This window comes from Terrapene carolina, unplaced genomic scaffold (genome assembly GCF_002925995.2).
Source record: "Terrapene carolina triunguis isolate 2854851 unplaced genomic scaffold, T_m_triunguis-2.0 Scaffold96, whole genome shotgun sequence".
In the NCBI taxonomy this organism is placed as follows: Eukaryota; Metazoa; Chordata; order Testudines; family Emydidae; genus Terrapene; species Terrapene triunguis.
The window spans coordinates 4,663,269-4,680,933 of NW_020664447.1; the positions used below are offsets into that span (position 1 = coordinate 4,663,269).

The window sequence follows — 17,665 nt, forward strand, 5'->3', positions numbered from 1 at the left end:
TCCCCCTCCCCGTCCCTCTTCAGGGACCCTTCTCACGAGCAACTCCTTACACAGGAGGTTTTTGGGCTCCTCGCTATGGGGGCCATAGAGGAGGTTCCATCGGAGCTAAGGGGCAGGGGGTTTTACTCCCGCTACTTCCTGATACCCAAGTCAAAAGGGGGTCTAAGGCCCATCTTAGACTTGCGCGGACTCAACAAATTCATAGTAAAGTTGAAGTTCCGCATGGTGTCATTGGGGACCATCATCCCTTCACTGGATCCTGGAGACTGGTTCGCCGCCCTCGACATGAAGGACGCTTATTTTCATATAGCGATCTATCCGCCTCACAGGCGCTTCCTGCGATTTGTAGTAAACACAGTGCACTACCAATTTGCAGTCCTTCCCTTCGGCTTGTCCTCGGCTCCCAGAGTGTTCACAAAGTGTCTGGCTGTCGTCGCGGCCTTCCTTCGTCGACAAGGGATACAGCTGTTCCCGTACTTGGACGACTGGCTGGTACGTGGCCGCACCAGGGACCAAGTGCAGGCTCATGTCCGCATGGTGACACACACTTTCCACGAGTTGGGCATTCTACTCAACAGAGAAAAGTCCACTCTGGTACCAACTCAGAGAATAGAGTTTATTGGGGCAGTCCTGGACTCCAAACGTGCCCGAGCCATCCTGCCAGACAGCCGCTTTCATACCATCCTAAGCGTCATTCAAGGACTCAGGACTTTTCCAATCACCACCATAAGAACATGCCTTGCCCTCTTGGGCCACATGGCCTCGTGCACCTACGTAACCAGGAACGCCAGGCTACGACTTCGCCCACTGCAGGCTTGGGTGTCATCGGTCTACCGTCCTCATTGAGACGACCTGAACATGGTGGTCACGGTTCCGGCCTCGGTCTTGGCCTCCTTCACCTGGTGGACGGATCGTACGGCGCTTTGTGCAGGAGTGCCCTTTCACGCCCCACAACCCTCCCTCCACCTAGTCACGGACGCTTCATCTCTAGGATGGGGCGCTCACCTCGGGGAGCACCATACCCAGGGCCTGTGGTCCGTGGCCCAACTAGCCCTCCACATCAACGTCCGAGAGCTGATGGCGGTGCGCCTAGCTTGCCAGGCATTCCTCAACTTCCTACAGGGCCGTTGCGTGTTGGTCCTCACCGACAACACCACGGCCATGTTTTACATCAACAAGCAAGGCGGAGCCCACTCATCGCTCCTATGCCAAGAGGCCATTCGCCTGTGGGACTTCTGCATCGCCCACTCGATACATCTCACGGCATCCTTCCTTCCTGGAGTCCAGAATACGCTGGCGGACCGTCTCAGCAGGTCCTTCCAGACACACGAGTGGTCGATTCGCCCGGACGTCATCTATTCCGTCTTCCAGAGGTGGGGATTTCCCCAGGTCGACCTCTTCGCATCTCGGGCCAACAGGAAGTGCCAGGCATTCTGCTCCCTGCACGGGCGAGCCCCGGGCTCCCGGTCAGACGCCTTCCTTCTAACATGGAAGGATCACCTGCTCTACGCCTTCCCTCCATTTCCGCTGGTCCACAGGGTACTGCTCAAGATCCGCAGGGATCATGCACGGGTGATTCTAGTCGCCCCCGCTTGGCCGAGGCAGCACTGGTACACCACACTGCTGGAGCTTTCAGTACGAACGCCGATCACACTCCCCTTGAGTCGGGACCTCATCTCCCAGGATCACGGCCGGTTGTGTCACCCCGACCTACAGTCTCTCCACCTTACGGCGTGGATGCTCCATGGTTGAGTCGGACAGAGCGGCAGTGCTCGCAGGCCGTCCAGCAGGTTCTGCTGGGAAGTCGAAAGCCCTCTACGCGGACCACTTATCTAGCCAAGTGGAAGCGGTTCTCCTGTTGGTGTGAGCAACGAGCTACTTCTCCCTCGCAGGCACCTATCCCCTGCATACTGGAATACCTCCTGTCCCTAAGACAGCAAGGCTTGGCGACATCCTCAATCAAGGTTCACCTCGCCGCTATTTCCGCTTTCCACCCAGGAGAACTCACGTCCTCGGTTTTCTCTAACCCGATGGTCATTAGATTCCTCAAGGGCTTAGACCGGCTGTACCCACAGCAACGGCAGCCGGTTCCGACGTGGGACCTCAACCTCGTCCTCTCCAGGCTCACAGGGCCTCCGTTTGAACCATTGGCGACCTGCTCACTCCTGTACTTATCCTGGAAGACAGCCTTCCTCGTAGCCATCACCTCAGCACGACGCGTCTCGGAACTCAGGGCGCTGACATCCGAGCCCCCTTACACGGTGTTCCACAAGGACAAGGTGCAGCTTCGCCCCCACCCTGCCTTTCTTCCAAAAGTGGTCTCACCTTTTCACGTAAACCAGGACATATTCCTCCCAGTCTTCCATCCGAAACCGCACGCTACTCGTCAAGACCAGCGTTTGCATTCCTTAGACGTTCGCAGGGCCCTGGCTTTCTATATTGACCTTACAAAGCCATTTAGGAAGACGACGCAACTCTTCGTTGCAGTGGCCGACCGGATGAAAGGCTCACCGGTCTCTTCACAGTGCCTATCATCTTGGATCACGTCCTGTATTCGTGCTTGTTACGACCTGGCCGGTGTTCCGACGCCACGCATCACCGCCCATTCCACGAGGGCCCAGGCCTCCTCGACTGCCTTCCTGGCTCAAGTACCGATCCAGGACATTTGTAGAGCTGCAGTGTGGTCATCGGTCCACACATTCGCTACTCACTATGCGCTGGTGCAACAATCCAGAGACGATGCTGCTTTCGGGTCAGCGGTTCTGCACACAGCAATGTCTCACTCCGACCCCGCCACCTAGGTGGGGCTTGGGAGTCACCTAACTGGAATGGATATGAGCAAGCACTCGAAGAAGAAAAGACGGTTACTCACCGTTGTAACTGTTGTTCTTCGAGATGTGTTGCTCATATCCATTCCAAACCCGCCCCCCTTCCCCACTGTCGGAGTAGCCGGCAAGAAGGAACTGAGGGGGCGCTGGGTCGGCTGGGGTATATATCCAGCGCCATAACGGCGCCACTCCAGGGGGCTCCACAGCCGACCCACCGGGTGTTGCTAGGGTAAAAATCTTCCGACGATCGTGCACGCGGCGCGCACACACCTAACTGGAATGGATATGAGCAACACATCTCGAAGAACAACAGTTACAACGGTGAGTAACCGTCTTTTGTACTGTGTTAACTATACTGGTATAGTTAAAGTAGTACAACTTTTGTGTGTAGACACTAAACCTAAGATGTTGAGTTCTTTGGAGCAGGGACCATGATTCAGATTCTCAACTTGTGTAAATTGTCATAGCTCAGTTGAAGTCAATGGAGCTATGGCAGTTTATACCAGCTGAGGATCTGGGCCCCATGTTTTCCTATGTGTTTTTACTATGCCTAGTACAATGGAACCATGAACTCTGTTGCAGTTTCTGGGTACTACTATAAGATAAATATAAAATATTCAATAATAAATTATATGATATGACCCTCTGTTGTATGTATTTTGGATTTCATCCTGCTACAATTTAGAATTTAAAAATAGAATTTGTACTTTCTTTACTATACAGGACATTGATTTTTGTTCCTTGTTTTGAATACTAATGCCCAGAACAGCATGACCCAGGATTCAAGATCTAGAACAGATGGTAAACAGCGTGCTAACAAAATTCACAGATATGAAATGGGAAGAATTGCAAATGCCATTCAGGACAGGGACATAATACAAAGGTACTTATGTTAGAAGCATACCCAGAACATAAAATGATATTCAGATTAGTACATCTAAGGAAAAATAATCTGAAGCACAGATATTCAATGGGAAGGAGAAACTTGGAATGGTAATTTTAAAAAGAAAATCTAGAAGTGATAATGACTAGGCAATGTGATGAGTTTGCATATGATATGGCAGCCTAAAAGACTAATGCAGTTCTGAGCTGCTTATGCAGAAGTGTTATGTCATGAAGGAGGGAGGAAATAGGCCCCTTTTTGGTGTGACTACACCTATCTGGACTATTGCATTCCTTTCTGGTCCCCTCCTTATTGACAAATTGGACGGAGTTCAGAGAATTGCAACAAAGTTATTGGGAAAGGGACTGACTTGTGAGCAAAGATTAGAAGACCTAAGGGCCAAATTTGTAAACATATTTAGGCATCTAAAGATGCAGATATGAGCTTGGGGGATTTTCAGCAGTGCCTAGGTGTCTAACTCCTATTGATTTCAGTGGGAGTTAGGTGCCTGGGCACTTTTGAAAATCCTACTAGACACCTATCTGTACCTATACCTTTAAAAATCTGGCCTTCAATCCGTATAGTATGTATAAGATACGGCTAAAGGGACAAACATAATAATAGTGAAAACCCCAAGAAGATAGAGGAATTATTTAGGGTTTTACATACACTAAGAAAAATTATTACTAACAGCTAGTGAAATAATTACTGTGAATGCTTAGATTTGTTTAGCTTGTATTGGGAAATTGTTTAATAATTTTTAATTACCGATACAAAATGCTGATTTCCATTTATGTTAAATCATTATAACCATAATCATTTAAAAAAGGAATAAAGCATCTTAACTCTATATTATAGTCACAGTATTTGTTGATGTTAGAGCAATAATTCTTTTCAATTATTCTTACTCACTTTTATCTTGACTTCATGTTGACTCCTCATATGAGTAAGAGTGACAGGATCAGATCTTAAGATGCATAAAGGTAAAAAATAAAGGCTTTATAAAACTACTAGAAAATCTCAACCACCATATAATTATTTTGTACTACAGTACTGAGTAATATTAAGGATTTCTGTGAAAGTTAGAAGCCTTCTCTATACTCAGCACATTCCAAATGGGTGGAATTCTGTCTGAAGCTGTTTAAGTTTCAGCACCAAGAACTTGTGAGTCAGAAGGCCAGATCTTCTTGTCTATGTGAGCTGTGTTTGGTGCAAGACAGAGGGAGAGGTGAGGATTTCTTTAAGCTATCTTAATAGTTGTTTGATTGCAGGGTTGGGCCAATACTTGGAATAAATTAGAGCAGTCTATGATCAAGATCTGGAAAAATAAGAATTTTGCTGCTATTACACAGTGTGCGCTTTTCTGCACAGCTTGTAGGGTTCAGATTTTATCTGAAACATCAGTAATTCTAGTCAAGGCTGCGTGGTTATGACAGAGTAGTCTATTGCTCAATGAAAACAGGGTCATCGCTTATAGCAATGTGTAAAATGTCACGCAGCTGTTTAGATTATGCATCTTAACTTGCTTTTCAAGCATAACCACTATAAAGCATAGCATTTTGTTTTATTTTCTTTCATTACATTAGTCATCAGGATTGAGAGTTGTCCTGCTTTCCTCTACTTGCTTCTGATTCTCACTTGTGCAATTTGGCTCTCCAGCTGTTCTTTTTTGGAAGCTGTTTATTTTTCTCACCAGTTTAACCAGTTTTAAGTCCATGTTGGCTGCTGTGGACTGGACACCATCCAAACCTTGGTTGAGCTCCCCTAATTTAGCCATAAGTGGTTTTAGGGACAGTGGCTGATCTTGTAAATGCAGAAAACCTTGACAAGATGGCACCACACCCACTTCTGTGTCAGTTTCCCCCTACAGCACAAATAATTTTTTCACATATTTCCCTTCCCTTTTGGCATCATTAGGGTTCCTCTTCTACCCACAGAAGGAAGTAACAAAGTTTTCCCTTTGAGCTTCAAAACCTATAATTAAAAGCACGCATTTGTCAGCAGGTCTGTGGAGGCCCAGAGACGCATGTCTGGTTATTAAGGCTTCCATGCTCCAATATTGTTTTATTTTTTAAAATTGATTTAAACTTATATGCAAAAACATAGGCCCTGATCCTGCAAATAGATGCATTGGTGCAGACCCTTACACTACTGGAATCCTGTGAACTTCAGTGGGACACTGCATGAACATAAAGGTCAACACTAATAGTGCATCTGTTTGCAGGACTGGGGCCTTAGACTGCAAGATCCTCAAGGCCAAAAAGCTCAATTTATCTGGGGGTAATTTATTTAATTGGGTTCACTGAATTTGGGATCAGTTTGGTCCACTAAGCACAACACAGTGCAAGCTTCCCCAGCACTGCCTCCAGCTCACAATGACCTTCAGACAATCTCCATGGTTTAGGCCAGTGGTTTTCAAACTGTGGGTTGCAACCTGGAATGTAAGGCACTGGGTTGCGGCAGTTCTGGTCAGCACTGCCAACCAGGCCATTAAAAGTCCCATTGGCGGCGCTGCCTGGCTAAGGCAGGCTAGTCCCTAACTGTTCTGACATCATGCTGAGCCCCAGAAGCAGCCAGCAGCAGGTCTGGTTCCTAGCTGGTGAGGCCACGGGGCTCTGTGTGCTGCCCCCACCCCGAGCACTGGCTCTGCTGGCCAATGGGAGCTGGGGGTGGGGAGGCTGTACCTGTGGGTGAGAGCCGCACAGATCTGCTTGTGCACCTCCACCTAGGAGCCAGATCTGCTGCTGGCCACTTCTGGGGCACAGCGCAGTCCGCGGTGCCAGGATAGGCAGGAAGCCTGCCTTAGTACCCCTGCTGCGCCGCTGACCAGGAGCCGCCTGAGGTAAGCCCGTGCCCCAATCCCCTGACCCAGCTGTGAGCTCCCCCTAACCCAGAGCCCCTTCTTGCACCCCTAGCCCCACCCCAGAGCCTGCACCCCCAGCCCAGAACCCTGACCCCCTGTTGCACCCCAACCCCCTGCCCCAGCCCTGAGCCCCCCCAAACCCAGAGCCCCCTCCTGCACCCCAAACCCCTCATCCCTGCTACCATCCCAGAGCCTGCACCCCCAGCCCAGAGCCCTGACCCCCTCCCATACCCCAACCCTCTGCCCCAGACCTCAGTCCCTCCCGTACCCCAAACCCCTCATCCCCAGCTCCATTGGGTCACGGGCATCAACAATTTTCTTCAACTGGGTTGCCAGAAAAAAAGTTTGAAAACCATTGGTTTAGGCCATTCACTCTATGGTGCCTTTGCTGAAGCTGTCAACAGGGGTGCAAACTGTGGAAGTAGCTTTTTTGATGTGGAATCTATCCTCTAGAGCAAGAGTGTCAAAACTTATTCTGTGGAGATGGTCAAATTCCATTTTTAATTATGATTAATGGGGCAAGGTATATAAATGTAGGACTACATAGTCTCCTGAGTCTCACTGGGAGGGGAGGTCTGCACAAAGTACAGAGTGTCTATATATGACTAACATGTAGTAACAAACCTTCCATTATCATTATTTGGTTAGTACATCATTGTCTCATTCAGCCTCACTCAGTGGAAAAATAAGCTTTCTTTTAGGACCACTGCTATTTTTCCCCTTTATTTCTCTTCCTTTCTCACCATTCTTTCTTTTCCCTCTCACTCATCCATATTTTTTTGGGTCTCCCCTCTATTTTTCCTGCAGCAATTGCCAATTATTCACCACATTCCCTCTGCTAGTCAGCAATTAAACAGTTAATGCTTACATTAAAGTATTGTTATTAGGCTTTAAAGTAAAAATACCTCAATGGATTAATGGGGTATGAGGCCATTTACACCTCTACAAGCTATTATTCCAGACTTCCTGCAGACTCAGGAAGGCAACACTATTGGTTACACTTGGGCCAAATTTGGAAGGGGAACTTTGCAATTGTGAGGGCTATAAACTTATTTCTTATTTTAATCAAAAACTTAAATTCTGCTGAATCTGAAAATGTCACGCAGGTAAGAGCTGGCATATGGGCTAGGTGTTTGGCCTCTGCACAAAGATCTGCACTGAGCCTCCTATTTTTTATTTCTCCCTCAAAAAAGAGCCTACATGACTTGCCCTTTCCGTTGGCCCTTGTGAGTCATGATGGTCAGACCTTTTCTGTAAAGTGAATTTGAATATCTTGTTCAAAGTTATTACAGTGTAATTTCGCACCATTTTAACACAATGCACTGGCTATTTGTGGCAAGAACAGTCTTTGTTGACTGAAGCATGAATAAAGAATGGGAAAGAAAAATACAAGACTTTTAATGAGATTCTTCAATTTAACAAAGGTATCATATGGAGAAACAATGCTGTTCTATTTAAGCATATTGTTGTTTTTTTCACTCTGACATCCAAAAATTCAAAGAGCTTGTGTTTTACACCCATTTGACGAACTCTTCACTTCTTTGTTTGCAGTTACAGGTTTTTCTGCATTCTCTATGGGGGAAAATCTTAGAGCATAAGATCATGCTTGTGGCCTGAACTGTTAAAGTGGATGAGCAAACTTCTTAGTAATGACAGCAAACCCATGATCTAGGAAGCATGCGGAACGGAATTTACCAAGATGTTATTGTTTATATCAATCTTTGTTTTATCCAGTATTGTGATGATTTAAAAGCTGTTTAATCCAATACTGCTAATGGTTTCTTAGCAGTTAATATAGATTATCTTTTAAAACCTCCTTTTACTTTGAGAAGGTAATACTAACAGGATGGGCAGAAACAGGATGGGAAACTGAAGCAAGAAGTGTGTCGATTTTCAGTGGGTTTTTTTTATTTGATCAAATAATTCTTGTCTTAGTGAAACAGAACTTTGGAAAATGGTTACATTTCTCACAATTTACACAAAACAAAAACAAAAAAAAATCATTGTCAGTGAAAATTAGAAGATGAGATTCTTTGCTTGGCAAAGAAACAAATGAATAAGTGAATGCTTTCCAAATAAATTAATAAATGCATTCACTGATCTACAGTCATAAGGGAATGTAAATATGTTGGGTTGGATCCTGGGATCTGGCTAAGGAACACTTGATACAAGTTAGGAGTTTGGGGTCAGTACACAGGTGGCTGTAAACCACCTTTGAACCCCCCCCCCCTCATCTTGGGACCATTAACATGCTCCAATTCGCACCAGTGCCAGCAGCCCCAAAAGGACACTCCAGCAGCCAGGGATCATCAGGCCCCTTATGCTAGCTACAGGGGGATGTGGCATAGGAGCTGTAGGCAGGAAGGTAGGCTGTTTTAAACACAAATATGGGCACCCAATACCCCCCACATATCAAGAACAGATTAAACTAATGGCCTAATGAATGGAGACAATGTTACCTCACTTCCTAGTACAGGATTTGCCCTTTTAATAGTACTTTAAATATATATATTAACAGGCCATTTTTATTTTGTTGTTGTTGATAGTTTACCTTCATATTAGCCCAAAGTTTCCATCTTCTAAAGATTGTCCTCTGGAGGCTCTCTCTGGTTTGACACCACCTGTACTGTGCCTTTTGGTAAATAAAAGGAGACTTCAACTCTAAGCACACTAAAGAACATGAGAAGTATGTAAAAGTTTGATATTTTGTGGAAGTGTTCCTGTTTATGACTTACAAAAGGAATAATTACCCTCTCATATCCTAATGTAGGGTGACCAGATGTCCCGGGACAGTCCTGATTTTTTGGACTTTTTCTTATATACGCTCCTATTACCCCCCACCCCCTGTCCCAGTTTTTCACACTTGCTGTCTGCTCGCCCTATCCTAGTAGATTTATCTGCTTTGCTGGCAAAAGAGGCCTTGTCTACACACATTTTGTGCGCCATTTAACTAAATCAGTTTCTAAAACTATTTAATTAAATTGAAGTGACTTCCTCCCTAATATGAACACACTTAAATTGGTTTCAATGTCTTAAATTGGTTTAGTTTATGTCAGTTACAAAATGGCATACGATGAGCTACTTTAAAATGCTCTAAAACTGATATAATGGTGCTCTGCACAAAGTTCACCCGTTTACCTAAACGGGTGAAAAAAAATCATACCTTTCGTTTGACGTGTGCAGCTCTGCATGGGAAAGAAAGAGTCCCACTCCCTGAGTTGGTTGATTGACAAACTGATGCTCCAATGGGAAGCCTCTGTTCTTGGAGTTGGCAGTTAGTGGCAGTTGTTTTGGCCCAAAGGGGAGAGGTTCAGAACATCTCTAGAGAGAAGAAACAGTAATTGAAGGAAAAGAAGAAACAGAAGAAAGGTGCGAGCACTCTTAGAAAAGAGAAGGAAGAAAGAAGTGATGCACATTGACCAGCGCTGGTCCTAGGATACACTGGCCTCACCACCAACTTTTGTGGGATCTCAGGCCTCCAAAATCACAGGTGATACTGAATAGAAGAGGAATAGGGGCTCAGACCCTACGCTGATAGGCGCCCAATGAGAACCTGGATATGGACAGATACATAGCACAGGATAGGTCCTGTTTAGAAAAAAAGAGTTCTTGAGCCTTTGAGATCTGCTGTTGTCCGATCATTTAAAGTCAGGGAATATACTATGTTCCTGGTTTTAAAAAGACACATTTTCTTTATGCTATTTTTTGTCACATAGTAAAGGGAAACCTTGGGGACAGAACTGCAGGGTGCAGGCAAGATGGAAATCTCAGGCTTTTAAATTTTTCACTGTGCGTAGGTGCATCCTTGGGGCATTCAAAGGTTGTGCTTGTATATGGTGCCTCTCTGGGCCTGCTCCCTACTGCTGGAGCGGCTTCCTGCAAAGCACCACTCCAGCCAGTAGTTGGTGCTATAGTAAGTCTTCCCACCTCCCACTTGTTGGCTGCCTCTGCTGAGGGGGAAGCTGCAGGGAAGGCAGCAACACTTGCTGCACATAGTTTAGAGCTAATCCCCAAGAGTGGCTGCTTATTAAGATCAGGTCAGGCCAAACCAGGAGGGGCTGCAGTGGGAGAGGGGCCTGAGACAGGAAATGGCAGCCAATGTGAGTATGTCAACCCAAAAGTGGGAAGCCAAGCAGAGCAGGGGCAGGGGTCTGATAGGGGGCCTACTGAGGTGAGGTGAAACTGAAATGGGTGGGACTAGACTACATGAAAGAGAGAGTGCATGGGGAAGGAGGGAGGGAAGCTGGTAGGTCTGTGGTGGAGGTCTCTTGCTGTTAGGGAGAGCTGTGGTGAAAGTAACCAAAGACACTCATGTACAGTTGGAGAAACTCACACCCTAAGGGTATGTCTTCACTACCAACATTAAAGCGGTGCCACGGCAGTGCTTTAATGTGGCTGTGTAGTTGCGGCACCACCCCTGCGAGGGGAGTAGCTCCCAGCACTGGTGCAGTCTACCACTGCCACTTTACAGCGCTGAAACTTGCAACGCTCGGGGGGTGTGTGTGTGTTTTCACACCCTGAAGCGAGAAAGTTACAGCACTGTAAAGTACCAGTGTAGACAAGGCCTAAGATATCTTCCTCAAACCACCTCGCTCTATATCACCAGCTCCTAACCTAGTGAAAGGCAAAATGATAATTGGTAAAATAGAAAACTACTTACAAGTAATGTAGTTGAATTCCCTAACTGCTGAAAAGAGTGGTGGTAAGAGATGCATTTAGGAGAATATTCCTGTGTGTGTGAGAAGAGGGTGCCAAGAGTGACAGTCCCAGGAGAGGTGACAATGGCTATCCCATTTCTGTGAACAGACCCAGTAAAGACCATGGCAAGTGTTATCTGGCTTTCGAGAGCTTGTGAGGCAGTAGAGCCAGCAGACAATCCCGTTCTTGCAGTGGCCGTGGCTCTTACCTAGGAGATTAAACAGCCGTTAACTTTCCTTTCACAGGGAAGCCAGGAGAAATGGTGGTGGCTTCCAGATGGGGAAGTCAGGGCAAAGCCTTCCATTGCTCTCTCTATGTCCCCACTTATATGGCAAAGCTAACAATGGCACCCCCAGTTGGTGTGGCAGAGGGAAGGGGAAACAGGATGAGGAAGAGTTGTTAAAGGAGCCGGCTCCAATGTACCAGTGAAATGGCTCTTTGGGAGGAAGAGGGTAAGGACAGTATTTAGTTAGGCTTATAAAAACGTGAAAATGAGAGGTAGAAAAGTGTTTAAAGTTTATGGTTTTAAGTTAAGGTTTCTGTTACTAGGATCCACCATTGCCAGGAATCCTATCAAACAGCAAACAACTGGAGCATCTGGATAAGTACACATTTTAATTTCCCTTTTCTCTGTAGGCTGGGTTTGGTGTGTTTAATTCATTGTCTCCTAAACTTTTAGAAGCAACTCCTGCCCCTATTTCTCTGGGTGCAGAGATCCCTCATGCAGCAGAATAGGTTTGATTTTGTTCCTCCAGGGATAAAGAAAGCAGGATTTGGGGATGCCACTCAAGGCGTAAAAAGCACAGACAAACATCAGTTCTAATGGGGGCTGTCTACATGCTATCATGTGGAACTGGATAAGGGCCAGAAGATCCGCTGCTAGATAAATTCTGTATGCTTTTCACCTTACCAGAAGGATGCAGGGGCACTAGGACTGTGACAGCAACTCTAGCCATTAGCATCAGCCACAGAATGACTCTTCAACACAAAGGATGGGGGGAAGAAATGTGTATTGTCTTGAAAATAAGGAGAAGTTGATGATAGGTCATGGGACCTAGATGGAGCCAGCTCTGGATTATTCTAGCTCTCGCTGACTGGGAAAACAAAGTTGGTCAGTACAGCTTTGCTCAAAAGATTAGTTTTAGTTAATATAATTTGATTAAGTGATAAAGGACAGATACTTGATTGCATTATCAGTCCAGCAAGGGCTGATAGAGATGAAGTGGAGGGCCAAAGTCAAAGCGGTCATAGAGAGGTCAGTGTCTGTCAAATGGAATGCAGAGTATATAACACATTCATTGTGAGGTGATTTTTTAGTTAATGAGTAAGAAGTTCTTACTAAATGAGGGCTGCCAGGCAACCAATCAGAATACTGTGCCTGATGTTCCAGTGTTCTGGGAGGTTTGCAATATTTATAAATCAAAGTAATTTGCATTTCTTTAAATGGTCAAGCTTAAATACTTTTAAAAAAATGGATTTTTTTTTAAATTGGGCTAAGAGCCACTAGCCCTCCATTATGCATCTCTAAAGAGCAAAACAGGGCACAAGCCTAGCACTTTCCCTCCCTGATAGGCATCCTTCATTCAAAGGTTTACTTATGCCACAAGTGGAAATGGGTTGAGTGGCTCTGCTGTATTGCCAGCCTCAAATGTTCAAAATTCATGAATCAGGTGTCAAATATCATGAGAATAGTTTACAAATCATTTGTTTAAAAGGGTGCTTCTTTTTACTGCAAACTATTTTTTTTTAACATGAGATTGTTACATCTCACTTGCTCTCAGACCACTCTCTAGTTTCACATCTTGTCTCATAGGACCATAAAACTGTTTGAGTATTTAACAGACTATGTCTATTCCACTTGTACTTAAGCACTCTGTACCATTTTGCACAGCTGAACATCTAGCAATTATGTTTTTTTTAATGTGGGACATTTTGCTATAAAACAATACACATACTTACTCTGTGCTGAAACAAAACACAGAGGGATAGCTCAGTGGTTTGAGCATTGGCCTGCTAAACCCAGGGTTGTGAGCTCAAATCCTTGAGGGGGCCACTAAGGGATCTGGGGCAAAATCAGTACTTGGTTCTGCTAGTGAAGGCAGGGGGCTGGACTCGATGACCTTTCAGGGTCCCTTCCAGTTCTAGGAGATAGGTATATCTCCATATAAAAAAACAAACACAAAAAAAATCACTACTTCTGGACCTGAAATCCCCATCACAAAAATTAGCAATGTATATGTCAACCAAATATACATATCTTGGGCATAGGGTGACCAGGTGTCCTGATTTTATAGGGACAGTCCTGATTTTGGGGTCTTTTTCTTATATAGGCTCCTATCCTATTACCCTCCACCCCCCTCCTGATTTTTCACATTTGCTGCCTGGTCACCCTACTTGGGCGGGAAACTAGTATATTGGATTTGTTGATTTCGAGTGTTAGTAGAAAAGATGATCTAGCGTCAATGTTCCGTTTCTTCTTCTAGTATTAAGAAATCTCCCAAGATAAGAGAAGCATTTTTTTAAAAATCTGCTTAGATTTTAGCCTTCTCAACCCTGCCAGTCTTTACAAGCAGTCTCGTTGTGATAGACTTTAAACGAAGAATTAAGGGGGCTCATACACTGTCTTTGTTCTTAAGGAGGCAGAGATGAAACTCCCCGCCGCTAACGGCAATCAGCAAAGTGGCTTTTTACATTGGGGGGAGTCTGTCATACTTCGACTTACGATCGTGCCACATGTGCATAGAGCTGAAAAGCTCACTTGGAAGCGATCTCTAGAAAAGGGGAGTGAGCAATCAATTTTTTTGTTTGCCCTCCCGTGAGACATGCAGGTTTGGCCGGCTGGAGGCCTCCTACCAGAGTGTGCGCATCTCGTCTCCTCCTTGCAATTGCGACGGACTCAACCCACTGCAGTGCAAACGGATTCCTTTAAACAGGGCGCTAGGGGAGGAGGGCATAGCACAGCAGCACGTAACGCCTCTGTTCACAGTGGCACCACCGCAATGAACTGTGTGTGCAGCGGGGATAGTGGCGTGAAGGCGGCCGGCCTGGGCTGTGCCCCGCCTCCAGCGCGAGAGCAGAGCTGCTTTCCACTCCCTGACTGCTACGTGTTGTTCAGTTAAAGGGACAGTTCCCGCTTGAGGCGCGGGGTTGTGAGATGGGAGAACTAGCGCAGTATCCCAGCGGCGCTGGAGGAGCACGGCAGCCTGCCCGGCCACCCTGCGCTCCCACGCCCGGCAACAAGCCCCTTTCCTACAGGCGCCTGGAGGGAACGGTGCCGCCCGGGGCGAGGGGCCCGCCCCTCTCTCCTCCCGCAGCGGTCGAGCGGGGATGGTGCGGTCGGAGGAGCAGCTCTGGTGACGCGGTCCCGGGTCAGACCGCTGTTCGCTCTACCCCAGAGCCATCTCCGCCCGCTGCGGCACCCCCGCCTCCAGCCGCTCGCCGGAACCGAGGCACCTGGCTACCGCCTGGAGCGCCTCCGTGCCCGCGCAGCCGCCCACTAACCTCTCTAGTCTCCACCCCACACTCCCAACGGTACTTCTCCAGCCCCGCCCTTTCCAGCTCCCCATTCGCGCCAAACGAACGTATGACGTATTTTCTGCGTGGGCCGGCCTCCATCTTCCTTGTTTTCAAACTGAGTGGGCGTGTGTGATTGGCTGGCGTAGGGGCCACGAGACTAACGGTCGCGGGAAAGCCGCGGAGTCTGAACGGCAAGAGCTGGGCTACCCTGGGCAGCGCTAGCGAGTGGGTCCGCGCGGAGCCTGAATTGCTGCGGGGCCAGGAGGAGCCTGGAGTGGCGCCTATTCAGCGCCAATAGTGGCAGAGCCGGGGAGCGGCCAGCGCGGGGCCTTCGGCGTGGGAGCGGCCGGCAGGGAGCCAGGGTGTCGGGGGGCGCGTCTCCCCGTGAGCGGGGCCCGTACGGAGCTGGGAGCGGTCCGGAGTCGTGGTCCCGCCATGAGCTCTGTGAGCCGGCTACAGGCCGCGCCGCGGCGCCTCTCGGTCCGGCCGGCGGACGCCCCGATCCGGCAGAAGCTGCTGTTCCCAGCCGGCAGCGACGAGGACGACGACGAGGAGGAAGGGGGTAGCAGCGGCAACAGCACCGGCGAGGACTCAGCCTTCCAGGAGGCGGACTCGCCACTCTCGGCAGCCCGCACCCCGGCGCGGGGCGAGCCGCCGCCGCTGGAAGAGGAGGAGATGGAGCCGGCGGTGTCGGCGCTGCCCGGGGATGAGGAGGACTCATGGGAGGAGGAGGGCTTCGGCTCGTCCCCGGTCAAGTCGCCCGGAGCCTACTTCATGGCTGGCTCGCCCTCGCCGCCACTCAAGGGCCGCCGGTGTTGCGGGGAGTCGCCGACGCATTTCACTGCAGGCGGGTACCGGGTCCGCAGCGAGGAGCCCCGCTCCCCCCTGCCCGAGTGCCCCGGCACCCCGCCCCACAAGACCTTCCGCAAGTTGCGCCTGTTCGACACACCGCACACGCCCAAGGTGAGGGCTCGGGGTGGGGATGGTGCCCTGCGGAGCGGCCGGGGTTGGGGCTGGGGCTGCTCGTGGCACAGCTCCCCCTTGGTTCTTGGTCCCTTGAAGGGCGGCTGGTTGTAACTTGTAGCACGTGTTTGCCCCGTGCTCCAACACAGGGCGTGGCGCGGCCTGTACACAAGATTCCCGGAGGAGCTGCCTGCAGTCCTGGGACTCTCCTGGTCCCTCAGCCCGTCAAAGCACTGTACGCATAGGGTCCCTCACGCCCTTTGTTGTGGGGAAGGTCTGCAGTATCCACCCCCTTGCTTGTGGTGTCTGTACGATGTGGGGGAAGGTTAATGGGGGGGGCCTGGCTTTGTGGCTCTTTGTACAGCAGGGGTAGTCAGTAGGCCAGGGGTGGGCAAACTACGGCCCGGGGGCCGCATCCGGACCTTCAGACATTTTAATCTGGCCCTCCAGGTCCCACCGGGGAGTAGGATTCGGGGCTTGCCCTGCTGTAGCCTGGGAGCGGGGTCGGGGCTTGCCCCGCTCTGTGTGTGCCATGGTTCTGTATGGCTTGGGGAAGCAGCAGCACGGCTCCCCTCCGTCTCCTACGCGTAGGAGTAGCTAGGGCCTCTGCATGCTGCCCTTGCAGTTCCCATTGGCCTAGAACCATGGCGCGGGGCTAGCCTGGAACCATGGCCAATGGGAGCTGCAGGGGTGGTGCCTGCGAACGGGCAGCGCACAGAGCCACCTGGCTGCCCCTCTGCATAGGATATGGAGGGGGGACATGCCGCTGCTTCCGTGAGCTGCTTGAGGTAAGCGCCACCCGGGGCCTCCCCCCCCCCGCGTCCCCCCCCCCCCCCCCCATCTGCCCTCTGAACCCCTCAGTCCCAGCCTGGAGCACTCTCCTGCACCCCAAACCGCTCATCCCCCACCCCAGAGCCTGCATCCCCAGCCAGAGCTTTCACCCCCACCCATGCACCCCAATCCTCTGCCCCAGCCCAGAACCCTCTCCCACAACCTGAGCTCCTTGTTTTTGGCCCTACTCTGGAGCCCTCGCCCCCTCCCACACCCCAATCTCGTGAGCGTTTATGGGCCACCATACAATTTCCATACCCAGATGTGGCCTTTGGGCCAGAAAATTTGCCCACCCCTGCAGTAGGCAGACCGTGGGCATGATTGCCAGATGCTTTGGAGCGATTGGGTTGTGAAACCTCTTTATTCACTTATTATCATTGTTGTGGTGTGAAAAAATGTTTCTCTAGAGTCTGGATCTTGACTATACCTTGACCAAGAAATTTGGGTCTTGTATTACAGAAAGGATTCCTGCCTACTGTGGGCTAGAACCAGCCCACCTGCGGGAGAGAAAATACTCTAGGGCACTAGAACTCTGTTTACTGGAAGAGCAATGTTATTGGCAGGCACAAAATGTTTTATGTCAGGAGGATGGTGGGTTAGAAGTATTAATAGATTTGCATTACACTTCCACTTATTTCAAATTTGTTTGGTAGATTTGCAATAAGGACTAACAATACTCACTACAGAGATAAGGTGGGCAAGGTAATATCCTTTATTGGACCAGCTTCTGTTGGTGAGAGAGATGCTTTCTAGACGCACGGAGCTCCTCTTCAGGTCTGGGAAAGGTACTCTGAACTAAATGCAAGGTGGAAAGGATTGTTCTGCTACTCTGAAACCTTCTAAAGAACTATTCTACCTTGAATATGTGTTAACTACTTAAAGCTAAACAATCCTTTCCACCACCTTGCATTTAGCTGTGATGCTCAGAGTACCTTTCCCAGACCTGAAGAGGAGTTCTGTGTAGCTGGAAAGCTTGGTGTCTCTCACCAACAAAAGTTAGTTCAATAAAAAGCAACAGAGGGTCCTGTGGCACCTTTAAGACTAACAGAAGTATTGGGAGCATAAGCTTTCATGGGTAAGAAC

The 17,665-nt window shown here is 48.7% G+C and overlaps 1 protein-coding gene and 1 long non-coding RNA gene across 2 annotated transcripts in view; one reads left to right on the plus strand and one right to left on the minus strand.

Moving 5' to 3' along the window:
- The window catches only part of LOC112104349, a 33,297-nt gene extending 18,982 nt beyond the window's left edge, over positions 1–14,315 (minus strand). Inside the window, exons 1-3 of the long non-coding RNA XR_002907903.2 lie at positions 14,126–14,315; positions 9,126–9,206; positions 4,624–4,678 (exon numbers count right to left, since the gene is read on the minus strand). This is a non-coding gene — a long non-coding RNA (uncharacterized LOC112104349). The remainder of the gene's footprint in view (positions 1–4,623; positions 4,679–9,125; positions 9,207–14,125) is intronic.
- Positions 14,316–14,868: 553 nt separating this feature from the next.
- The window catches only part of WEE1 (WEE1 G2 checkpoint kinase), a 17,745-nt gene continuing 14,948 nt past the window's right edge, over positions 14,869–17,665 (plus strand). Inside the window, exon 1 of the mRNA XM_026651239.2 lies at positions 14,869–15,751. Coding sequence (XP_026507024.1) covers positions 15,224–15,751 — 528 coding nt within the window. The 5' untranslated portion in view covers positions 14,869–15,223. The remainder of the gene's footprint in view (positions 15,752–17,665) is intronic.